At 32.3% G+C, this 27,178-nt stretch overlaps 1 protein-coding gene across 8 annotated transcripts; it reads left to right on the top strand.

Annotated features, from left to right (window-relative positions):
• Positions 1-26,955, top strand: LOC130446477 (protein winged eye). 8 transcript variants are annotated; one of them, XM_056782754.1, is made up of 17 exons: positions 1-421; positions 1,016-1,142; positions 3,644-3,799; positions 3,910-4,145; positions 4,206-4,419; positions 6,052-6,210; positions 6,514-6,627; positions 6,685-7,065; positions 7,128-7,393; positions 7,450-8,312; positions 8,362-8,581; positions 9,985-10,233; positions 18,074-18,302; positions 18,358-18,869; positions 18,927-19,106; positions 20,079-20,240; positions 20,395-26,955. In XM_056782754.1, exons 2-17 carry the CDS (start codon positions 1,043-1,045, stop codon positions 20,617-20,619), a joined length of 4,266 nt encoding a protein of 1,421 aa, XP_056638732.1. In that variant the 5' UTR covers positions 1-421; positions 1,016-1,042; the 3' UTR covers positions 20,620-26,955. The 8 variants fall into 8 exon arrangements, with proteins under 8 accessions (XP_056638732.1, XP_056638737.1, XP_056638734.1 ...); XM_056782756.1 differs by having other exon boundaries at positions 6-445; XM_056782757.1 differs by having other exon boundaries at positions 58-421; positions 8,371-8,581.
• Positions 26,956-27,178: the final 223 nt, after the last annotated feature.

Here is a 27,178-nt window from a genome sequence, read left to right as displayed (position 1 = left end):
GTAGCAGAATCGCAAAGCGATTGTCATCTTTCAGATAGTTGTGTTGCCAACTTTATATCTGAGGTGGTATATATTGTCGGTAAACACCTAATAGCAATATGACATTTTCTCGTTAAAAATATAGACGATAAAATGAGCGTCCTTATATTAAAAAAATACAAAAACCCATTGGGTTTTCCTAAATATCGTTAATGGTGAAGACATTAAACTATTTGTGTGGAAATGGCTCTGGAGAACACTCAGTGTTGCGTCAGTGGCTATTTGTTATTTTTTTTTGTTTAAAAACTAGTTAAAGGATTCTTTACTACAACTAGTGTACTTCATAGTGTTTCATACAATCTATTGTGATGCTATTACTAGTATGTGTAAGGGCCGGATGGACCAATTCTATATTTGGAACTGGAAGACACTTAACCCAGAAGTAGGTATCTACCACCTACTCAATGTAAGTAAATGCTATAGAGTTGAAATATTGATATTACTGTATTCTGTTTGTTAATAAAATAAAAGTTAAATATATTGAATATATAATACATATTTTGTATAAAGCAATGTGGGAGGTCTATTAAAATATTGATAATAAAAAATTAAAAATTAATAAAACAATTCGAGTGTAACTGTTTACTGGACATATAACTATATAAACATTGGTTTTGAAAGAATATAATTTTGCAATAATTTGAAAAAAATATTAAGAAACTAGATTTTGAAAATTAGAGCTTGGGCTGTACTAGAGAGTATAAAAAATAATGGAAAATTGTTTTGAAAATAAGTTTTTTTTTATTAATTTTTTATGATAATGGCATAGAATATCGTTACAGGTTTCACTTAATTACAAACTGTCCATGTTAAAAAAAAATAGTGACATGGCTTTGCATAATTTTGAATTTTACAAATTAACCTTATAATTATTATAATATTATAAAAATACGAATTTTATTCGGTAATTATGTATCCTTGTGTAAAATCCTATCTAATACTTTTTACTTATTTTATTTTGTATATTTCACTATAGGTTTTCAATTAGCTATACATTTTAAAAATGTTGGGTAGTCCAAGTGGTACAGGTTTGCCAAATCAAAGGGGGTTATGGCCACTAAGCGCTGTGCAGACTCCCACAATTTCTACATTTCCAAATGATGGTAAGTCATCTATAATGTATTATTCAAATAGTTTTTTTAAAGTGCTAATTATCGTAATAAGAATTTTATTATGCATAAACGAGACATGCCCAAGCTTCAGATGTATCTCTTCAAATATTTTTTTGGTTCCACTGTTTAGAAAGTAAAAAAACCGCTTAATGGTTTTTAAAAGAAAGATAAATTTTAATATATCAAAACCAATTTTCAAATATGAAACACAACACAATTCATTTTCTATCTAAAAACTTTTATCAACCTTACAACCATATATAACAAATAATCAGCCACTTTTTTTACTTAAAACTTATTTTTGACACAACTAGACTGTCGATGAATCCCTTTCTTTTTTTAATAACTTTAAAACTAAGTTGTACTCACTTTTTTTTAAAATATTTAGCATTACCTGTTACTGTAATATTAAATATTACAGTATTAAATTAAATATTAATATTAAAATATTCATATTAATATTCATTTATATTGATTTTATAGTATATAAAGCCATTACTATTTATAGATAATACATTGAAAATTCCAAAATGTTATTTCCAAACTACATTTTCTTATCTTTTGTGGTTATTTCATAGATGATAAGTTACAGGTTAGAGTCACCAAGTCTTGTCCATATAACCTTGATAACATCGTTTTATTTCCTGTTAAATATCTGTTATTTTGGTTACAGATAAGATTTTAATACACTGTGTATTAATAAAGTTACATAAAATGTATCCATTCACTACACACACTACTCCTATTTACAAGGAAAAAGGCAAATATAAGCGCACCTATCCTTAATGAAACTAAATCAATACTTTCCAATGAAGCAAAATATTTACAAGTCATTCTAAACTTAGAACAATCACCTAGATAAGGTAATTTTGAAAGCTACTGCTATATAGCTTGTTGTCAAGATATGGGGACTGAAGCCTAAGATGGTATTCTGGATATACCAAACAGTCACCAAACCCTTGATCTCATATGCAGCTCTTGTTTGGTCGTTGGAAACTGAATAAACAACAGTTGAAAAAAAACTGAACAAGATTCAATCTGTCTAGATTACAGGTGCAATGTCAACCTGCCCCACCACAGCCTTAGAGACACTACTAAGCCTGCCTCTTTTTCACCTTATAGTGAAGAAAGACACCCACAGGCTAATCCAGGCAGTAAAATTAAAGCCATGAAATCTGATAGGTCACCTAAGAATTCCAATGCTGATATATCTAGAAAGCAGTGACCAAATGCATAGAATGTTGGATAAAGATATCCCATTCAAAGAGGTAATTAACGACCACCAATCATGGGTCAATAAAAATCTTTCTCAAGCTCAAAATGTATTTTCTCTGGTACACAGACGGTTCAAATCTACTGCAAGGAACTGGTTTGGTCATTTTTGTTCCAAAATGCAAGCTTTCCATACCTCTAGGAACATCACTCGCTATTTTTCAGGTGGAGCTGCTAGCAATAAACAAATGTGCTGAGGAGTGTTTGGATAGAAACTTCTCTAAAAAGGAAATCCACATCCTCTCAGATAGCCAAGCAGCCTTGAAAGTCCTGGAAGTCATTGAGTGCACGTCCAAATTATCTTAGGAGTGGAAACAAACTCTAAAAGCACTAGCTAACAAAAAGTATTCCTAATGTGGCAACCAGACTACTGGGGTATATCAGGCAATGAGGAAGTAGAGGGGCAACGACTCTATACCTAAGACGGATCCCTACTGTAGTCCCAAAAGATGCTATATCAATAATAAAATGACCGAATGACTTAAGAATCAGATGAAGTCTTTCTGGAGAAATACTCCAGAGGACGATAACTGCAGATTTTGCGAGCAAGTCATGGAAACAGCAGAGAGACTACTTTGTGAATGTCCTGCCCATTTAGTTAAAAAGCTCAGGTACCTTGAGGGAGTAGTATCAATACTTTGGGAAGTAGAACACAAAAAACCACTATAGGTGCAGAGTGGTTGCAAAGCCTAAACAACTCCATAAAACAATCTACTATAGATTTCCTGTAATACCAAATAACGTCACGTGATCATCATGACACAGTTTACTTTTTGGTTCAATATTAACCTTGTTTATTGTTGCTTTGACTGATGAAGCATAGATTTAGTGTCGTTTTTGCTCGTTTTAAGAGCTATTTTTTAATTTAATCTGCGAATTTAATTACCTATATTATATTTATAACTTCTTATTTAGCTTTGGTAACCACCCAACAATAATCTTTTTTTCCCCGCCTTTTATAGTTTTTTTCCATGTCACTTTTTTTATAACTGATGTCTGCTTTTTGTAATACACTGAGAGTACTTTCTTTTATTTTATATAATTATAAAGTTACAAAATTGACAATGTAAGATTCAACATTAATTTATAGGTTATGTGATTGTGATAATTGATATGGATTTCTTCATTTTTATAATTAATTCCATGTACATACATAATTTTTTAGTATGTTTTATTTCATTACAATATATGATGATTTCTACGATTTTTTTTTGTTTGAGGTCTCAATAAATATGGAGTTTATTCATTATTTTCTGGCGGCCCAAGTTTTGGTAGTACGCTGTACTCCCATTCGAGTACCAGCAGCACAACAGGACGTTTTGCTACTGGACAATATCCTCAACCCACCGATAATATTTTCCAAACATCTTACAAAGGTGAGGGAGGCTTTCTCACACAAATATCTTTGTTAGAAGAGTAGTTTTTGGAGACAAATACATTTTAAATTGTTGTAATATCCTGTACCTTTAGAAAAATGTTGATGTAGTTTCAGATTCGCTTTTTTCGACAACAAGTTACACATTCGGTGCACCCACTCCACCCCCAGGTTCCCCGTATTCCCCGATTCCCATTGGACAATTCGAACTTCTAGCTAAAGGCATCAATTCCAATTTACTCCAGCCGGTGGACGCGTCTCTTGCTCTACAACAGAGCCCAAAAAAGATTCACGAAAAACATTGTGAGAAATGCTGTAACTATAAATCACAGTTCTGCAGCTGTCAGGTAAGCTAGCAATAAAATTATATTCGTATTGTGTCTAAAATAAATTAATTTTTCGTGTAGATATCGACTATAGATCATTCGAAACTTATGGATCCTCTGAACTGTTGTACAAGGACAAATACACTCAAATGGAACGAAATAAACATGAAGAAAGAACCAACCGGACATATATCTGAAATAAGTACAAATAGCGCTTCTATGATTAAATTGGAGGTTATGTCGCCTACACAACAAACTCCCGATATACTTGGCAATAATATAATTGGATTAGCGGGTGAGTTGTGTTATATGATGCATAAAACGAGTATCTTCTACATTCGATTATCAATTTTTTTATACTACTATTAACTTGGGGATGATTTTGGAACAAAACATGGTTTTTATGAAAAAAAAAAACATGTTTAAATCAGTCACAAAATTAATGATTATAAATTATTTTTTACCAATTTACTGTTCTTTAATATTACAATTCATGATCTGAACCAGGGGTCTCCAAACTTTGAAGCCTTTGGGCCAGAATAATTTTTTCGGTATGTTCCAAGGTCCAAAACAATTTTAATATTTCTGCCTCCTTTCCCCCAAACTAAACAAACATAGGCTTTTTTGCATTTCAATTACTATCTATTGGCAAGTAGTAATACTATATACACTGTGTCCCATTTTAGTTGAGACTGTACTGTATCTCAGATATTTTTAAAGATATAGACATGCGGTTTTCGCGATCCTTTGTCACTTTTTTGTAAAACTTTTAAAGCCAAAAACATAAATACTCCAACTAATTTTGCTCCTGAAATACACGTCGGAAACAAAAATATTCACTTTTGGAGATGTTATTATTTCTCAGGTCTGTGGAAAAAAAAAATAAATAAAAACTGCTTATAATAGATATTTTTACTTAAAAGTCAGTGGGGTATTTAAACATTTTTTTGCAGCACTGTTTTTAAGGTTAGACTTAAACTTGTTTGGGTTAGGTACAAACTTGGTATTTTTTAAATGATACATCCTGTATATTTTAACATTTTTTTTCAAAATCAAATTAGAAAATGAATTAGAAAAACCAAAAAAAGTATATAAATCTAAAAAACTTGTTCAAAATGTCGTCCATTTTGTCTTATACATAAACCACATACAGTTTCAATTCACCTTTAAAATCATAAAGGGTTGCCTTTGTGAGTTTCTGAATACTTCTTTGGTTCAGGCTCGAGGTTCATCTGTATTATTATGCCGAATTGCATAAATTTGATTTTTTAAGTGTGGTCTTTGATTTTTTAAGTGTGGTTGTAGAAAGAAGTCTATAATACCTATGTAAATATTTTTTTTTCGAGTTCTTTCCGAAATAAGGGATGATTTATGAGGGTCGAACACTTGAGATGCAATATATTTGATTTGACACAAACAAAATGAGTTAATTTAATATAAGTAAGCTACCACAAAGTAATTAAATAATATTTTTTCAATTTTATATTAACCGGGGTGCTTTATAAGGAATGAAATACATCAAGCAAGCTTAAAAAATTATATTTACAATATTAAAGCATCAAACAACTTTTATTTAAACCTTGAAAGTATTTTACTACACATTAAATGCTCATAATTATGATTTTATTAATTTTGTGCAATAAGAGGTAGTTTTCACCCTTAAGAGTAATAAGCACATATCGGTATAGGGTAGATTTTGAAGAAAAGTATAAGTCAAGTTCAACTCCATTAATTTTCATGCAAATTGATGCGGGTTCATGGAAATCGGAGGTGATACCTCATTTTCACCTTGGTAGCCCGGACTAATAGTGCCCAGTCTGAGTATTATTTTGATAATACAAATGAAACTAGGAAATAAATTTAAAGCTCTCTATATTGCATTCCATTGATTGATATGCTACATTAGAACGATTTTCTTCTTTTATAGATCCTTCTAGTGCAACTATGACTGTCAATTCGGCTACATTGACGAATAATCTGACAGATAATACGGTGATACATTGCACAGATAATAAAACGACGGAAATAGAAACGAAGCATGTGGATGCTGCTTCATATATTCCACCGTCAGTTTGGCAGTATTCTCGTGAGTTTTCATTCTTTTTATCATTTATCATGATAAAAGTTTACATCCAGAGCTTTTGGCTCTATAGCCTCGGTCTTCTTTTCATACGCCAATTGAATTTGCAGTATAATAAGTAAATATTAATTAGAAATCTCTCTTATAGATAGACCAGTTTCACTCAACAATCTGACATCTTCCAAAATTACTTTTACAAACAACATTTATTTTAAAATCTTAACACTTGGACTACTAATAATTCACTAATGCAGACACATATCCTTCTATTTCTTTTATTATTATAATCAATTGATTAATTTTTTACAGCTCCAGTGGCTCCTGTTCCTGTTGAACCATTGGTACCAGTTCCCCCAGTAGGTTTGCAAGTAGTTCGGGATCCCAATACAGGTGGATTGCTTCTTCTATCTACCAATAGTTTAGGTACGTACCTAAATTTCTTAATAATCAAACTAAATTTCAATGTTCCATTTTTTTTAGATTCTTTGCAACAAGCTGTCGTTTGGTCTGGTTATCCTCAGCATTCCCCAATGCTATTGCCATCCATACCTCCTGTTCCATCACCGTCTTTTCAGCTAGTACAATCGACACCTTCCCATTGTTTTTCCGGGACGTTCCACCAACAAACTCAAGCTCATAGTACAAGATTAGTGGCTTTGACCACCGATAATAAACGGAAAATACCTACCACGACATTAATTAAAATTGAAACTGACCAAGCTAAAACATTGCAACCGGTAAGCTCTACTGCAACTAGTACGGCAACCGTCATCACCGACGTGACACCTTTAATTACCACTCATGTTATATATCAACATCCCACGAATTTTATTGTATCACAAAGCCCTGCGACCGAACCAGGTATATATATTCAAAATTAAAATGGTACTTTGATATTTAGTTTGGGAAAATTTTATTTCCAGTTGTTACTCAAACTATTTGTAAATCTCAAGCAACTTCTCCAGTGACATACTTAACACCACCACCTGAGTTTCATTCTAAGGAAACTAAGGTTTCTGCTGTGCAAGATGCCAGTAATCAGACCGATGCCGTGGTATGTACAGAAGAGATAGTTACCCCCGAAGTACCAGAAAAACCACCAACGCCAGCAGAAGTACCAGATATTACCATAAAACCTATGGTTGATGATTGTGGATCACATCTACAAGAAGTGATTGTAGAACCTGAGGTAAAATTTTAAAATAAAGTGTCAATACTTTTAACTGAAAAACAATTATTTTTTAGTCACCAAAAGAACCTGCTAAATTAGTGCTCAGTGGTTTGGAATTGTTATCGAATAGTATAGATCAATTTGAATCGTCATTACAAAAATCCGAAATTATTCCAACAGATAGAGAACCTCCAAAAAATTCCGTTCCCCTAGACGGTCTGAATTTATTATGTGCTTTAGCCGAGCAAAGGATAATGGAAGAAAACGAAAAACCGGTAGTGGAATGTGAGAATTTGAAGAAAAGGAAAAAAGATAAGAGAAAATCCAAAAGACATTCCACCGACGAACCGAAACGGAAGAAATTGAAAAGCGGCAAACATTATCACGAGAAAAAGAAGCACAAGAAATTGAAAAATTATCAGGAAGAAAGGGAATGTTCCTGTGAAAAATATCAAACGTCGACAACCGAAGAAACAAATATTTTTGTTGTCAAAAATTTGTTTGATAAGAATCTAATAAGAAACGATCAAGATAACGAAAATGAATCAAGTTTAATGGAAACGAAAAAATTTAAACATCTGAAAAAACATTTTCGATCAAAATCGGTAGATTTTGATAGAAGTACGATATCGTCACCTATTTTCGATCAACCCCTTCTAAAATTTATAAAACCTTCCGATTTAATGGAAACTCCAAAGTTGGATTTCAAACACCAAATAAACCAAACTGACTTTGATGGTTCTTCTGAGAAACATTCGTCTTCTAAAAAGCGCAAAGTGGGAAGACCTAGAAAATTAATGCCCTTTTCTACTGAACAAGTTACTACTGAAACGATTGTAGCCAAGAAACCGAAGAGTAATTTTATTGGATGCCTACTGGCAGCCAAAGAAAAATTTAGACTACAGAATAAGACTTACAACGATGGAATTGATCCCAGGTATATAAATAATTAAATTTTTTTTGTTTATAAATTTTGATGAACGAAGGTTTCGTAGTTTTGAAGAAGACGGAAACAAAGTGAGATATAAAAAGTCGAAACATCGAAATTCAGCTCCGGGCGAATTGAGAACATCCAAAATAAAACCGAAGCTCAAAGCCGAACCGACATTAAAACCTGCCGAAGAATGCGATTCAGCAGATGAAAATGAAGAAGATATTGTTATCAATACTGTCGAAGAAGAAGAAGAAGAAGATGCCGAAGATAAGGTATATATTTCTTCAACTTTTTACTTCTTAGATCTTTATATATATTCTTATTGATGAATCGTTTTCATTTCAAATTTCTTTTTATAGGAAATTAGTTGTTTTGAAAAACAGGTATAAAAATTCACTTTATAATCTATTTCGGTCTTAATTTTAGGTTTTTTTTTATAGAAAATTGGTTGTTTTAAAAAACAGGTAAAAAAATTTACTTTTTGATCTATTTCGGTCTTGATTTTAGGTTTCTTTTTATAAAAAATTGGTTGTTTTAGAAAACAGGTAAAAACATGGACTATTTCAGTCTTGATTTTAGATTTCTTTTTATAGAAAATTGATTGTTTTAGAAAACAGGTAAAAAATTGACTTTTTGATCTATTTCGGTTTTGGGTTTCTCTTTATAGAAAATTGGTTATTTTAGAAAACAAGTAAAAAATGGATTTTCTGATCTATTTTGGTCTTGATTTTAGGTTCCTTTTTATAGAAAATTGATTGTTTTAGAAAACAGGTAAAAAAATAGACTTTTTGATCTATTTCGGTTTTGGTTTTGGGTTTCTTCTTATAGAAAATTGGTTGTTTTAGAAAACAGGTAAATAAATGAACTATTTCAGTCTTGATTTTAGGTTTCTTTTTATAGAAAATTGGTTGTTTTAGAAAACAGGTAAAAATATTGACTTTTTCATCTATGTATTTTGGTCTTGATTGTAGGTTTCTTTTTATAGAAAATTGGTTGTTTTAGAAAACAGGTAAAAAATTGTCTTTTTGATCTATATCGGTCTTGATTTTAGGTTTCTTTTTTTCTGATCTTTTTTGATGTTTATTGGAGTAACCACGTCAATTGGACGACCAGAACGTTCACCATCATCGGTGCTTGTACGACTACCATTAACAAATGGTTCTTTTCGATGGAGTAGAGTCCTAAAAACACTTTGAAGCCATTGCTGAGCTTGTACAGTATTTTTTTTATCAAGAAGCAATTTCGAAAAAATTAAGCAGAAGTATTTTATGGTCGCCAAATAAGACAACTCATCCTGTCTTCATAAAACTTAAAGAAAAGCCTGTAAAACTATTAAGGTGCATTATATGAATAATTAATCAAACTCAGTTTCGATAATCCGACTAGAGTATTTGGCGAATGTCGACACTATTAAGAACCTAGTATCCGTGTACATACTGTCTTAAATACTAAATCTTATTGTATACAAAACGTTTATGGTCGTTTAGAGTCACATCAATATAAAATAAAAGCAAGTCATATGATACGTTAATGGAACTTCAAGTAACTAAGGGATATTAATAATATCAAAGTTCTACTATGGCGTGATGAGGTCTTCTCCTCATTACCCTTTTTGTAGGTCCATGTCGTGGACGAGTTAATAATGAATAATGGAACAAAATATTGTGTTTTTCAGGCTTTTTCAATAACTGATCGTGATAGTGAAGACATTATGGATAGAAGAAGAATCGACGACAATAGATGTATTTTGACAGCCGCTTTGTTAGAAGTGGATAAATTAAGAGTACTAACTGCTATGGGGGGTCTATTTTATGCCGGACATTTAAACGCAATAGAACCCCCGGACGTTTATTCAATTGTTTTAGATGGGGAAAGGGGAAATAAACCCCATATAATGTCTCGAGAAGAAATATTGAGAGACGCGGTAAGTTTTGTATATCGGGAATATGTAATTTGTGTGATTTAATTTGTAGGTTACGTTAGTTCATCAGTTCAACAAACAATTTCTTTAATACAGTACAATAGACATCCGAGTTAAAACTCGGAACAATCCAGCTCTAAAAGTACGAGGGCGATTCCTACAGTAACCTCTCTTGTACGAGGCGGTAAAAGTAGTTTAGTAGATCGCAAAGTTTGTTCTGGAAGATTCTTTTCAGTTTATTCAATAAGTAATATTCTTTGAGCATCCCGTAGGATGGTAACAATTCAACCCCATGTCATATATTATATCTATGTTTTGATATGGGCTAGTAAATTTTCATTCATTATCATCATCAGGCATTTAAATCTTTTGGATTGTAGCTAACGCTTTAAAATCATTTTTTCAGGTGGATTACTACTCGTTTTCTATTTTTGTTTTATTTTTTATAGTTTATCGTTTGTCTTGGCTGCATTTGTTATTATTTTCCATACCTTTAGGTTCCGAGTCTTTCTCGACCTGTCTCTTCTCCTTGGCCACGGTGGGATCCATTGCGTTATTCTTTTGATACTTTCAATTAGTTTTCTTCTCATTATATACCCAGCCTTATAGTTGAGTCTTTGTGCTTTTATTTATCTCACTATATTTTCCTTCTCTATTTCTTCGTTTTTCTTTGCTCTCCTTTCTCCCTCCTGTGTGGGTTTGGACCTTTTATAGTTATTATCTTTCCCTCTTTCTTCTTCTTCCCTTTTGTTGATTTCTGTTGTTTCCATCGCATAGGTGATTACTGGACTCATTTGTACATTGTTTTTTTAATAGGTTTTTGTTTCTTCCAAAGGCTTGATGGCTTTTTTTATCCTTTCCTTTATCCTTCCTCTGGTTGTTGGTCCCAAAGTTATTCTTGGATGGTTAAAGGTAGATACTGTTCTGGTTTTGCCTCTATTTTCATATATTTTGTTTTTTTCTGCATTTTCTGTCCGTAATTGATTGCTTCTTCTTCTAATTTGTTGATCGCCTTTATTAATTCCCTATATCCATTTGCTATAATAGTTACATCACTATTTTGTCTATCATCCATGTGGTACCAGGAAAGAAATTCTGAGGTTGTGCTTAAAATCTTCGGTAACTTATTTCTTTATACAGAACTGTCCAAGAAATGTTCATTATGTATTCTAAAAATTTGAAATTGTGAAATTACCAATTTTTTTTATCGATTTAATCGATTAGATGATCTTTCACTACAGACGGCCATACATTTCATCATCCTTTTGGATCGTGTATGGTGCACAATTATCGATGGATATTTGCTGCTGACATTTTTTTTGCTTAATTCTATGGGAATTTTCAGTGGTAGCATAAATTTTGTTATCTTATATTTAATTATATGACTTATTTTTCCTTAGTCACATTTGTATTTAATTTAAGACCGTATTTCCAATTCCACGCCCAAGTTTCCGAATTGCCCTCGTATTTTCCAAACCTCTATTATAAAAAAATACTCTTTGGGGATAAAATTATGATTCTGGCGAACGTTGGGGTTCATTTTAAGGTTTAACTGAGTTACACAACCACACAAGAAAATTATTTTATAATAAACTATTTCTTGTTGTGTAATCAAGAAAATGAATCCAGGAAAAGAAACGGTGGGGTATTCCATTACGTCAACAACAATATTCATACGAATCAAATCAAAATTTCTGTCAATTCATTCGAAATAATCGTTATGACTGATGTTAGCCAAATTTTTATAAATAATCAAAATATTACTCACATTTTGTGGGTTAATTTGTTACCTAAGTTTATTTGCCAATTTTTTTTGAGTCTTTTTGCGTTTATTCATCTTAACAATTTCTCTAGTAGTGGATTTGGGTGGGTTTCTATAGTTTTGAGATGCTTGATGATCCTTGGACAACTTTTTGTACAGAATCCATGTGAATGGTGTGATTTGATACATACCGTAGAGCATCTAGTTTGGGGATCTCTGGGAATAATATTTATAATTAGATTTGGAAGCGCAACCCGACAAATCAGTTCCATCTGTCTCTTTTGAATATCGATATACTGGGTGAATAAGTGAAATTAACATTTGCCATTATTATTGGAGAGCTGATTTTTTGCAGAATGACTTGGATTTTATATCCTCTTAACTAAATTAAAATTATACAATTTTAGAGAGAAATATTTGTCAAAAAAAATGATTTTCCCGGATAGCAGCATCACTTATGGACATTCTTCAATTACAAAATTGATTGAAAACAGTTAAAATCACTTTTCAAGCATCTGTTGATAGATGTTTTCATCTTTTTTCAACTGTTTGGTCTCTCTCTGTACAAGGACGTTTACCAAATCTGTAAATTAACTAGTTGATGGTTAATCAAGAATCCACAATTGTCACATACTTTATTTAAGAATAATTTAACTTTTCAAACTTACACAACTCACAATTTACTATACTGACTGTATTTTGAATTATGTATAATACCCTATTTACGTTTTTTATTTTTTCAGTATTATTCGATTCAATAACTTGTTCTATTGTGTAATGCTGTTTATCTATACTTTTAAATGATTCACTGATTCTGAAAATTGAATATTGTAATGCCTAAATGTACACGTTTTATTTCTAGAAGAAAAAAAATCTTTCTTTCTCATACTCTCCTGATGCAACCCTCTGTGAATGTCCTCGATATACCACAGAACGTAAAGAATATATAGTAGTTATCCTTTGTAATCACCTATTTTTGAAGGGTATGAAACAGGTCTTCAGATGTACACTCTTCTAACAAGCTGGTATAACAAGTAAACACGGTTCTTGGCTGTATGTTGTTAGAAAAAAGGCCGATAGAGAAGAAGAAGATTCAGTTCACAGCGGTGCGTCTCTTATTTCTTTTTGTAAAGACAAGATTCTCGCTATTTGATGACCGGCGGATACGAGACATGGACTATGACGACGAAAAGGGGTTTACCGGAGAACGGCGTCTTCGAGGAAGATGGCGCTCTTCTATGGTTGGAGGACGTTTAGGCGGATCTGTCAATTGTCAAAGTTGATAATCGATAAAAAAATAGATTTCATGTTATGTTTGATTTCTGTCGATAGAAGAGGATGATATTTGTTCGTAGATTGGTTTACGTGGTGGAGGACTTCACCGTTTCTACTTTAAAGTTTTCTCATTAAAAATTTTAGCAAAATAATAGGTTATCAATTTTATATCAGAAATATTTCAAAATTAAAATTTTACTTATCGATTTCGCTATAATTTTTTATGTTCCAGTGGATTCTACTTGAAAAAATGTAATTTCGTGTACACGCATTTGGACTGTAGAATTTTTTATTACACCTCGTTGCTTTAGGTCGTTAATTATAATAAAATCGAATCCTACATACAAAAAACATACCTTTCATTATATTCGTTGAACTAACGATCAATTTTTATCAAATTTTAACACGAGATTTCCAATTGTCATAGACCGAAGTGTCTAATGTCACCTCAAGACAACTACATCCTGTATCATCTTCGTATATACAAAATAAATATAATTTTGGTCCTTTAATTCAAATCATCGAATGAATTGGAAAACGAAAAAGCGGATCTATCGCACAATTCTACGTCCCGGTTGACATGTACACCTGGGTTACTTGGGGTGAAAGGTCTTTAACCGAATATATGGATCAGTGTGCGAGCAGAGCGCAGCCGTACAAACACCGAGCTCTATCGGCTCTATGAAGACCCAGATCCAGAGGGCCATACTCAGTCCACTTGGAGTCTTCGGGAGTTGGCGTGAGGAAGGGGAGACTCCACCACCTCATCCTTTTATTTTATCAAATCTCGTAACCGAGTTTGGTGTCGTGTACTTCGATATTTTTCCCTTGTTATTAATATTGCGACTGTACGAGGAGAAATAAAACGAAATTTTTGCAAATCAACCCTAATATCAAGCGTATTCATCACCTATCTATCGGTTTACAATTGGCGCACTCCAGAACTGCCTGCGGATGGTACTTGTAGTAAGCAGTGAGCATATTAACCAATCAAACTCCTGCTATGTGGTATTCAATAATTAATTGTGCCTGTGTAGATAATTAATCAATGTTGATTAGTTAGTTAGCTAGCTACATTTATTATTTTTCTTTAATTACTATCAAACATGTATACAAAAAAATCGACCCGCCCCTTGAGTTTTAGTTTGGAACCCAATATATGAAAAAAAAATTATTATTTTCATAAATATACCCTATATTTCACTAAATAAATCGTTCTAGATAATATCAATACATTCTTAGCACCGAAACAGGGTGGTTTGTATCACCTTTCATATAAATGACTCAGCAATAGAGCTCTTCGAGACTAGGAGCTCCAATAGACTTTCAGTATCAGCAATAAATATCAACAGTGACCTGATAATATCGATACTGTTATTATAAATGAGGGGAGGTTTTTATCATGTGGATTATATAGTCATAATCACGCTAATTGTCCAAAATTAACCCCCGTGTATCGTTAAGGACAACCTGAATTCGCTTGTGCTGACGTTGATTGGACATTCGAAGAATGGAGCCTGAGCCTTTTGCTGAATTGGGCAGGAGATTCGCAGAGTGCAGGTTACAGAATCTGCAGTTGTCCTCTGCCATATATATCGTCTTAAGGAGTAATTTGATGGGGCAGGAACTTTTCAAAAGATCCACCATCACCTTAATGTCGTTTATAGACATCTCCATCAAGAAGCTTCTTGAACTTAACTGATGTGGTTAGGTGTGAAGTTGGAAGAAATATGTCCGCCATAGTCTTCACATGAACTCGAAGCCCTCTTTAAGACCAAAAAGCTCTCCACAAGGTCCAGATTTGTCCATCTTTGAAATATTGCTCGCATATTTGGGGTTCGCCTCCGAAGAATACCCTAAGGATGCTTGATTCAATACTGAGGCGATCAAAAGTTGACCAGAAACTTGTACAGTGTAAAGCAATAGAAGAAAAGTCATTTACCTGACTGTTTTAACGACACTACCACGGCAGATGCTCTTTGGAGCTGTCCAATATAATCTCACCTAGGCCAGTATTTACAAGACCTACTCGACAGGCAGACATGAACATCGAGTTCGCGTGAGTCGCCCAGAACATCAATTTATTGGAACTCCTCTCTTTGGACAAGTGCGTGCCTGTGTAATCAGTTACCAAGGCTTTGTAAAACACTACAACCTACAGAAGTTCAAGATTAATAACATACATCTCCATAAGGCAGGAACCACTCGACCTTCCGATTTTCTTAGACTTGCAATGCTTCTCCAGTAGGTTTCCATGCGATCCTTTCAGTTTGATGTTGATGTGACATCTCATGAGGTCACAGTAGAGCTCTGGTTTACAATAAGGACTCGATGGCACCTTTTCACTCTATCCTGGTGATCTCGTAGTTACATTAAGGTTATTTTGTTTCTGTTAGCTAGTGCTTTTAGATATTCTTTATATCACGCTAAAGTGTGAGACACTCCAGAGCACAACATCTGGAAGCGTATAAAGTAAAAGTCGAGGATCTGTGGCGGCTACAGTCATACAACATTCTGAACTTTCTAAAAGTATCGCCAGTCTCGCAGCAAGAAAGGGGGGACACAATAGATCCTTTGGATCCACACGCTAGCTTGAAAGTGCTTTTAATAACCCCCGGGGTTTTCAAGCCCGCATGGCTATCGGAAAGAATGTAAATGTTTTTTCTATTCAAACACTACTGGGTACATTCGTTTATTATTAGCAGCTCTGCTTTAAAAATAGTGAGTGTTTTTCGGAGTGATATGGTGGGATGTCCAATCCAGCTCTTTGCGCTAACTCCAAACCATTTGTACACCAGAAAGATCCGTTTAGAGCTTGCGGAAGATCTTGGTTGGAGGTAATTTTATTATCACTTCGAATGGGATGTTATCGGAAAGAAAAGTATTCTGAAAAAGGGGAAAAACATTTGTACATTGTAGATTGGGTGGTTTTTGGAGAAGATTTGGGAATTATTTCGTGGAGAAGTGAAAAATGTTCTTCAGTTCGTATCTGGGTATTCTGAAAGCGGATTTATACAACCAGGAGTTGCCAAAACAACATGTAATATCATATAAATGTTTTATAGGGTTAATGTTACTTGTGTCAGGTGGAATTGACTGTTTATAGGAAGTTCTAACTTAAATCTCAACGAAAATCTATGGGAGGTACATACTTAAAAAAAGAGTCGGGAGTCAGATGTCGGCCTCTACAAAATTCCTAGGAACTGAAGGTGGCTATTGAAGAAGAGTGGTTGAGTTAGGTGTCTTAAAAACGTTAATTAGGTCAGTGGAAGCTACAATTAGAGTTATACATTGATGTTTCACCTTCAAATTGAGCAATTGTAACAAGAAAAAAATTTAGCACTGTAAAACTTCGTCTTATGTATCTTTAGGTATTTTTTTTTGATAAATAGTTTTAAAAGTTTATTATTTTTCCCTTTTGATGTATAGTACGGGGTGTGTCGATTTTATTGTCCCCGAATATATTTTGCATGGTGTCTGGATTCTTGAAAATATTTTGAGGAACATGGAAATATCAATGTAAAATCAGCCAATTTTCTTCCAATCTACTAGTTCAAACTCTAAAAGAAAATTATAATGAACTCACTGTTCATCTACATTTCCACCCCTCCTTCAGTAATTTTATTAGCATTAAAATCCATCAGTATCAAAACTTGAATGGAGAGGTGTAGGTCGAGACAAATGGGAATTTTCAAAATTTGGAAATTTATCAGAAATAAAAATAATTCCACCTCTTTCAGCTGTTTGATGTCTAAATATATGTTAAGGATAGCGACCCCCAAAATTTCATCTCATTATTTGTTTCCTCGTTTTTTGTTTACATTTTTCAAAATTACAAATCTGAAGTGTAACCAATGACAAATCTGGTAGAGTGGAGTTGAAGCCAGTGGAGCGAATCACGACATTCTATTGGAATTTACACTGGTAGATTGAAAGTTAATTGGTTGGAAATTACACAATGAAATTCCTATTTTCCAATACAATATACGAGTGGGTCAGAAGGGTTTTAACTTTATCCTTCTATACATCTCTAACATTGCCTACTTTCTAAATTAATTTTGAAATTATCTGTCGTATCTAATTCGTAAATTTCCTAAAAGAAACTATAGTAAATTTACGATTTTTTGTGTCGATTTTCTGGAAGCACCAAAGTCAATTTTTACGCTTTTCCGTAGCCCAGATATTTTTTTCAAATTTAAATTTAAGTTGCTATTTGCATCCGAGTGATTATTTCCTTTCTTTCACCTTTACGTTATGTTATTTGCTTAAAGTGATAAGATTTCATATACCGTAACCAAGCATGTACTTTTTTTGGGTCCAAGGTACCCCGATGTTTAGGTTCAAGGTAGGTAATGAGTAATAAAATGGAAGATTTATCTTCTATTATCACTAAAATCTGCTTTTTCTCATCCAAGGTGGTACATCAACCGCTCATTCAAAAGAATATCATCGATATTCATCTATCCCAAGAGAAAACAACAAATGATTACATTTTGCTAACTGCGCAGCAGGTGTTCAGGATTGCCGCCTTCTGTAAATCATTAAATGTATTCTTTTGGAGATACAACTTACCAAGGAATGAGACCTGTAGATGACTGGTACCATTTTCAACCATTCCATATCCTCAAGATCAATATTAATATTGTTGGTATCAGGTATCTACAACTATATCATGGATTGTATGGTTGTAGTCTTATTTTACCACCTACGAAAATCACCTTCGAGATAGCTTGAATCGTCGCGCCATTCGGAACAAAGATATAATTTTTTTATACTTTAACAAATTTTGTTTTCCATATTTTTTAGATAGTGGAAGTAGCGCCACAAAACACTAATGAACTTTTAGTTGGAACGAGGGTGTGCGCATATTGGAGCCAACAGTATCGTTGTTTGTATCCAGGGAGTATCGCCGAACCGTCCTCACCAGATCCAGAACTGGATGGTAAATTTGTCTTAGTAGAATTCGATGATGGTGACAGCGGTCGAATAGATTTGAAAGATATAAGGTTGTTACCTTCAGATTATCCAGTGATCGGTATATAAAAAATATTTTATCTAAAATTTAATATTTATTAAATATTTCGTTTCAGAATATGATCTAAATCCTCTACTCAGTCTTACCAAAAGGAAGAAGAAGGTATCGAAGAATATCATATCCAAATATAGTGTACAAGAAGAAACGAACACTATAATCGAATCTAAACCCGAGTTGAAAATTCCTTTCGACGATAACGACATTACAGATAAATTGAAAACGCTCATAGTGGAAAAGCACATGAAAAAGAAACTTCTCAAAAAGAAAAAACGAGAAAAGTTGCATACTAATTTATCACCGGACAAAAAGAAGAGGAGGAAGAAACATAAATGTTACGATAAAAAATGTAAGGATCGAAAACATCACAAGAAGCATAGGAAACATAAAAAACACCATGATAAATCTCGATTAAACGTAGGTGTAAACAGTTTAGAAAATGATGTTATCGAATCGAATATCGTTGTAGAAGAATGTGATGAAAATATAGAAGATTACAAAGATGATGATATTACTATAGATATTGAACAGCAACCAGTTCCTAATGATTCCGATGTATCTACAAAAAAGGTAACATGCTCATAACATAGTCCCATTGAATTTAATGGTTATTGTTATAAATTTCAGAAGGCAACTAAACTGAGGGATCGACAGGAATCTTGCGAAAGTAGAAGCAAAATGAGCGCCTTTTTACCGGCAAGGCAACTATGGGGATGGGCGGGAAAAGAGTACAAACGTCAAAGGACGAAAGGAAGATTCAGAAAATTCTTTTATAAATCCATTCGACGTGGAAAGGAAACGATAACGGTAAGATTCATCTATTTAGTTTCAACTTATTGGTCACTGCACCAGATAACTAATAAGTGAAAAACGCAAAATGAGACGCAGATGGGATCAAACTAGATCTCCAAAAAATAAAACCAGATTGAATAATGCTACCCAACAACTGAAAATGAAAATCTAAAATTATCCAGAATTAACAAACGACAAGTCTACGGTATATTAAATATGGAAGGCCACCAAAAGACTAAAGAGACCAATTACCCAAAAACCAAGATTGTAACTGGGCTAGAAATAATCAACAAAAAGCAAATAGATTTGCAGAACATTTACAACTACTAAAAGAAGAAGAACGATTTGAATAATTAATACAAACTCAACTTATACTACTCCACAATGTATAAAGTAAATATCAACCCGAAGAACGCTCTGTGCTTTGACTTAACAACAGGGGTAATACAAAAAACATTTACCATAGAAAGCTATAATGAAGTTGAAGCATATTATAAACGACGTGAGTATGTACCTACCTTGTAAAAAGTAGCTGAAGCCGTAATGATTCCCAAACCAGGAAAACCACCAAACGTAGTCTTAATACAGACCAATATCACTATTACCTATGATATCAAAGCTATTATAATTCCATATAAAACTTTTTGTTTGTTATTTTTGGTAATAAGATGTTACAAAATAATTTTTTCCCTCAACATCATTTTATAAAGGGCGCCAAAATTAAGTTGAGACACCGCGAAAATGATAGCCACTCACTGCCCTGAGATAATCTCGAATTTGGTAAATCTAAAACAAAAAATTCGAAAAGCTTTTTAAAGAGGAAGATAGCTTATATTATAATTTACCACCTTTGCATAAAACATTGAAAAAAAACATGGTGGCTGTTAAAAAAATAAATTTTTTGAAAATTATAACCTACTAGTCTTATTACTTTTCTCAGATACCTCGTATATATAACAATTCATTTGATGTTTTATTCATTTGAAGGTTGGTGATTCTGCTGTATTTTTATCCACCGGTCGACCAGACAGACCGTATATTGGTAAAATTGAAGCTATGTGGGAACTTTTCGGTACAATGATTGTAAAAGTTAAATGGTTCTATCACCCTGAAGAAACTATCGGTTGTCCACAAAATCTTCAGTATCCAGTAAGTTACCATTACAAATTTTAAGTTAGGTTTGACTTTTTGGAAACCGAAACCTGGTCCTTTGCGCCGGGTATGAACCTTTAGAATGCTCGAATAACCAAACAATATAATTGTGATTATTGATGTATTTGTACTGATTCAATTTATTTTTCAGGGAGCTCTATTCGAATCGCCACATATAGACGAAAACGACGTTCAGACAATCTCTCACAAATGCGAAGTAGTACCTTTAAAAGAATATACGGATCGTATTGGAGACGATCCGAAAAGTTACGCTACCATCTACGATAATAACGACATCTATTATCTAGCCGGTTACTACGATCCGACTACGCATTCGATGAAAATCGAACCGGGTATTCCGTTTTCAAAAACTTAATCCATATACATTTTTTTTGATATTTTTAAAAACTACGTTCAAGATGTCGCTGGCGACGAACGTCATATTACTTTTAATTATTTTATAAAGAAACGTTAAGTTGGAAAATAGAGTTCAACGTCTGCTAGTGCATATAGACCGAGGAGTGGTTTTTTTCCTTTTAAATAACTCGGATGATTTGTATACGATCAAAAGTATTATTAGTATTTTGTTATATTTAATATACCGCGCGAAATTGCTTTATTAATCAACGCGCGATATGTTTTATTTAAACTTTGATTGGAAAAGTAGAAATGTTGTTTTCCGAATCGAGGTTATATATATTTTTATTGTACATAATATTTTATATAACGCCATAAAAAAATGATATACAATCGAAAAGTGAGTTTTATACAAATTTTTCAAATCTATGCGAACCAAAACGAAATTTCAAGGCAGGTGAAATTATTTAAAGCTCGAATTTCTTCAAATGATTATTATTTTTGTCGAAAATTTTCCTAAACCGTTCTTCGAATCAATTCCTTCATGATAATCTACAGTTTAGTTTTAAATTGTAAATTCTCAAAATACTGCTTTTTCTTGATTCCTTTCAAGTTTATAAATGTATTTTTTCATACATACTGAAGAAGTGAAATTTTAACTAATGTTTATAAAAAACAAGTTTTCCGGCTTTAATTGCATAATTAAAAAATTAGTATTTTTTGACAAAACTTGTATAAAAATGGAAAAAAACTGACTTCTAGAGAAACGAGTTGCATTAATAGAAAAAATATAAGAATCAGCTCAACATACTATATGAATGGGAATAATTAGACATCAAGAAAGATATGGATGGGACAAATGAAGGAACTGGTGACAAAGAAGAAAAAAACGTTTTTGTTTCATGTCCTATAATTAAAATTAACGTAAATTGAATCGTCATCTTTCTAACAGAAAATATTAGAACAAAACTGGTTGAATTGTCCCTATCTAATCGTTTAATAATAGAAGAAGATAGTGTAAGAAATGGGTACAAAGAGGAACGAAAACAAACATCCGACATTTGAAAAGATAAGGAATAAAGAAGAATTTACAGAATAACACAAATATTGATGCAAGATTTTATGCAAAAGTGAAATTATAAACCCTACTATGATGTTATCAGCTCCCGGTGCTTCCCATATTGCAGTTTTCATTCTGATACTTTTTGATACCTCACAAAATTATTTTCCAATGTTTTTTGGAAAAACTTTTGAAGAACAACAGGGACTGAAAGTCTCTTTGACTCTTGATGGTATAAAAATGCAAAAGAATAAGAAAGTCGCCATTGAAACAGGGACTTTTGTGTGAAAATTTGCGAAGAAAATTGAAGAAGATAGTAGATAACCAAAGAAAGTGAAAAAAAAAATAAATAACGAAAACAACATCTGACAACCAAAAAGAAAAAGCAAAGAAGAAGAATTTGCAGTTTCCATTTCGATACTTTTTGATACCATCTTCCGTTTCTTAATCAGCTGTGGACTAAGGCATTTAAATGAAATGAAAGCTGAACCTCCTTCTTCCTGATAGTTTGTGACCAATTGAGAAAATTCGTCTCCGTTGTTTTGTGGAAAAACTTTTTGAAAACAGAAGAAGTGGCCAAAAACCTCATCTGTAATTCAATGTATTAAAAATATGGAAGAAAAAGAAAACAAGAAAACCGCTATTAAAATAGGGACTTTCATTGTTTCTTTTTTTAATATTGATACAGGGTGTTGTACAAACGTGAAATCGTAGACTACTATGATGTTATCAGCTTCTGGTGTTTTCTTCAACGTTTGAACAATATTGATACCATCGTCCACTTTTGAAATCAGGTGTGGACTAATGGTTTTTGTTTCCTTGACAATGTTTTGAGGAAAACTTCAAATGAATCGAGGAAAATTACCAAATTTGAAAGAAAAGAGTACAAGAAGAACCAAAACCCTCATCAGACACTTGAAAAGATAAAAATAAGAAGGAAGTGGAAGAAGTTCTAGTACGTCTGACGGTGAGATATAGGCAATTAAAATACACTTTTATAGTTTTCATAAATACTTATACAAGGTATAGCACGTAAGCTCAATCATAGACTCCGCTATGATGTTATCATCTTCTGGTGCTTTTTCCAACACAGTTTTCTTTCCGATAACTGGGGATTGCAATTGTTGCAATACCCTGCTTCCAAAGTGTTTTTAAACCTTTTAGGGGGATTCGAAGAAGATGTCAAAATATAGAGAAAGGAATGGATTTAAGAAGGGCCATAGCCCTCATCTGACCCTTGAAAAGATAAAAAACGGAAGGAAGTGGAAGAAGTCTACAATTGATTATTGGAGATTTAATTCATACCAGAGGGGGAAATATTTGCAATTAAAATGACCTTTTATAGTTTTTTATAAATATTTATACAAGGTATAGCGCGTAAGCTCATTCATAGACCCCACTGTGAAGATATCATCCCCTAATTCTTTTTCCAACACAGCTTTCACTCTGACAAGTTGGGAAATTGGTGAAATTAGTTGCTTCAAACATTTTGAGCAAAAATTTATATAAATTGAACAATATGTCAAAAGATAGTGATAGGGATCGAAACGAAAAAACCAAAATTTCATCTGATATTTAAAAAAAAATAAAACAGTCTGCAATTGGACTTGTGACTACAAGAGATAATTTGGACTGGGAGTACTACCATTGGTCGATTATAATGAGTCGAGTTTTTGTCAATTTGACAATGACCATGTGCTCATTAATGGCCAGTTAGCAACCCTGATATTAATTAATTTGAGCCTCATTGGGATTTAATTGATAGTTGTTTACAATTCACATGACTTTTTGAAATATAACCATTGTTTTAATCAGAAATGATACCAGAGGAGAAAATAATGTTAACTTGTTTCTTTTTAGTTTTACTACAATAATAGTTGAATTTATGCGTGAATTTTGGTGGGGCAGTGTAATTTGCATAGATTTGAACAATACTTTATACTCTTAATGAGTCCTCATACAAATTACAAGTTTTGGTTGAAATAAAAAAAATTATGGCAAATAGGGTTTTAGTTGATAAAATGTTTACGCTTTTAAAGATTTTTATTCTTATACTTAAGTACTACAGTATTTTATTTAGTTTTTTCAACTTTTCGAAAGCTTTTATTTTTTATCTCGAGCGATTTTCTAGTCTATGAAAATCTTTTTTTTTTCTTACGATTATCTTCTATCTGAAGAAATATTTTTAAGACCCATTTAATGTGGATCATGATATTAAGTTTTGTTTAGTTTTATTCCAATTTTCATTCACAGTACAATTGTTGAATACAAACGAATTTTCCGGTTGATATTTTATGAAAATATTTTTTTGAAGTACTTAATTTGAAAAATAATCGTTGTACATTATTTTTATCATTCTTCGTTATCTTGAATTCTTTAAACACATTCTTCTGTTGTTATCAAATGTTTTCCTTTTGTTAGAAAAGTTCTTTCTTCGTAAAACTTGAAATCGTAAATATTGAATTTTCAAATGGTTTTCCAATATAACGGCTCCAAAAACTGTATTATAAAATCAAATTTTCACTTTTTTGTCGAGTTTTATAGAATTTTTTATAGAACTCCTACGACAATTGAACTATTTCCACAATGGAAGCAAATGATAGATCTTTACTCTAAAAGAATATTATTTAACTATGGAATAAAAGCGTTTCCAATGTATTAGAATTTCTGGATCTGTTAGTGCTATTGATACTGATCACTACACAAAAAACTACACTGTCTGGTCCTTCGAGCCGTATATGAACATAAGAAAGTCAATTTTTTTGGAATTAGAATGCGAAAAAGTACAGATATCGAAGAAAATATTGGATTATTACTCTTATAGAGTATTATTTTTACCCAGAAGCGAGTGAATACGTCATTGACAAAAAGGAATTCAGTATATTAGAATTTCTGAATCTGTTATAACTATTCACACAGATCACTATTCACTACACTGTTTGGTCCTTCGAGTCGTATATGAACCTATAGAAGTCTCAAGAGCTTCATATACATTTAGATTGTATGAAAAACTGGAGTTATAATATATGGACCTTATTTTTAGTATAAAGTTAGTCTGTTTTTTTGGAATTAAGTTCCGAAAAAGTATGAAAATGAAAGAAAATGATGGATAATTACTTTTATAGACTACTATTTTTACTCAGAAACGAGTAAATAAGTCATACATAGTTTCCCATATATTACAATTTCTGCATCTGTGCTATTCACACTGAATACTGAGTGTTTGGTTCTTCGAGCCGTATAGAAACCCATAAGTCTCGTGAGCTCTACGAAAAACTGCAGTTGATATGATTTTCCTTTTTTGTAATTTTGTGTATATAAATCATTACTCTTATATAATATCAATTCATTTTGAGTTGACTGAATAAATCACTATAAAAAAGTTTCCAATAAGTTGGGATTTTTGGATCTGTTAGTGCTATTTACACTGAACACTACACTTATACACTGACTGGTCCTTCGAGCTGTGTAAAATCCTATGAAAGTCTCGTGAGCTGTACACACATTTAAATTGTATGGAAAACTGCAGTTGGAAGATATGAACAGATTTTGCAGAATTAACTTTCTATTTTGTATTCCGGAAACTTATATTTTGGAACTTAAACTGCAAACTATAATAAAAACGATGGTTCTTTACTCTTATAGAGTATAAAGCAATAACTAACTCTCGATTTGTTGCTGGTATTCCTACCAAATACTATACTAAAACTGACAATTACACAATTACTGGTCTTTCGTGTAGTAACAGCGTATTCAGAATGAAATAATGTTTGAATGATACTGTTTCTTCTCGGTTTCTTATTGTTTGTAGTTGTACTTATTACAAATATTTTATAAGAATATATATTTCTTGGAAAAGTACAAATGTAAAAATAAAAACTTATTTAAATCTAAACAAAACTTAAAAAGAATCGAACGTAATAGATAATGGCAATAACAAACTACAATAAAATATATCTGAAGAATATCAGAATCTTTATACGTTTGATTTTGTTTATCTCGTTATTATATCGATTTTTTTTTAATCAATATAATAAATAATTTAATTAAACTTATATACATACAATATATTTATTCTATAAAATATATTTATATAAAAATTATAATCAAACAAAAATTGGAATCTATATTTTAGTACACAGGTTGTCCCAAGTTATCTTATACAGGCAATATGTCACTCATTTGACAAGATAATTAAAAATTGCTTTGGGTGGCGTTGAATCACTGGTATTCTGTTTCTCAAAAATTAATAGGTCAATTAATTATCTGTGGTATTCATTATCTACAGTTTTCACTCTCAATGATCAGCTCATGAATCGATTCAATTTAACGCCTGGTTGAAATAACAGTTCCACTTAACGTTATACTGAAATATCGCTCCACTTAACGCTCTGTTGAAATAACAGCTCCACTTAACATTCTACTGAGATATCGCTCTACTTAACGCCTGGTTGAAATAACAGCTCCGCTTAACGTTCCACTGAATATCGTTCCACTTAACGCCCGGTAGAAATAACAGCTCCGCTTAACTTTCCACTGAAATATTGCTCCACTTAACTCCCGGATGTAATGAGTTTTTTCTGCATTTATTCCATGGGAAAAATGCATTTCTGGAAGATTCATCTCGAAATGGCTTACTTTTGGACCATCTTGAGGTTCTCATTGTCACTAATGGTGTTAATTGTTTTATGTTGTCAAATTTTTTATTATTGGTAATTGCAGAGATTCCATGGTGGTAAATCTGGTGAGTAAGGAGGACGTCGTTAAATAAGAAGATTTAAAGCTTTTGAATAAAAAGCGATTTGTGGTGTGGATCATTTCATTTTTCTTGTTTAAACGTTCATATTTGTTTAATTTTCGCATATTTTAATTTGGTTTGAATATCAAAAGATATCTTAAACGTTCTTCGTCCATAACTCACTCATTTCCACTTTGGAATCTGTTTCACTTCTTTTAAATCGTATTTGAAGTAACTTTAACAGATTTTATAATTTTTCCAGTATCTGACGCCTCGTATTTATAACATTCCGAATAAAATGTCATGTCATAAAATGTATTTTAATGTCATGTAAAGTATTTTCTAATTATCTAATTGAATGAGCCTATATACTATAAGTTGGGACATCCGATATTTACGTTATTATTTTATTTTTGTACATGTAAATTTTTATTTTTTAAAAGTTTATTCTTGTAGAATGGTGCTAACTTGAAAATTATGCAGTGATATTAAAACACAATGTAAATATTATTACGCTTAAAATATTGTAAATATTGCTCTTTATAAATAAATCACGAAAAAGCTAAATTTGTTTTATTATCAACACAAAAAACGGTGATAAAGTACTAAAAAAAATGTATATATATATATATATATATATATATATATATATATATATATATGTGTGTGTGTGTGTGTGTGTGTGTGTGTGTGTGTGTGTGTGTGTGTGTGTGTGTGTGTGTGTGGGAACTTTATCTTGAAGAAAAAAGCATTGTCATATTATTTGTTTTATTCTCATAG

This window comes from Diorhabda sublineata, chromosome 7 (genome assembly GCF_026230105.1).
Source record: "Diorhabda sublineata isolate icDioSubl1.1 chromosome 7, icDioSubl1.1, whole genome shotgun sequence".
In the NCBI taxonomy this organism is placed as follows: domain Eukaryota; kingdom Metazoa; phylum Arthropoda; class Insecta; order Coleoptera; family Chrysomelidae; genus Diorhabda; species Diorhabda sublineata.
The sequence above is the reverse complement of the archived record's forward strand: the minus strand, read 5'-3'. Positions and strand labels throughout refer to the sequence as shown.

Excerpts from the sequence above, each read along its gene's own strand:
- LOC130446477 (XM_056782754.1), top strand. The coding sequence starts at position 1,043 with ATGTTGGGTAGTCCAAGTGGTACAGGTTTGCCAAATCAAAGGGGGTTA. Across the intron at positions 1,143-3,643 it reads TTCTACATTTCCAAATGATG|GTCTCAATAAATATGGAGTT; the intron begins GTAAGTCATCTA and ends TTTTTGTTTGAG. Across the intron at positions 4,420-6,051 it reads TAATATAATTGGATTAGCGG|ATCCTTCTAGTGCAACTATG; the intron begins GTGAGTTGTGTT and ends CTTCTTTTATAG.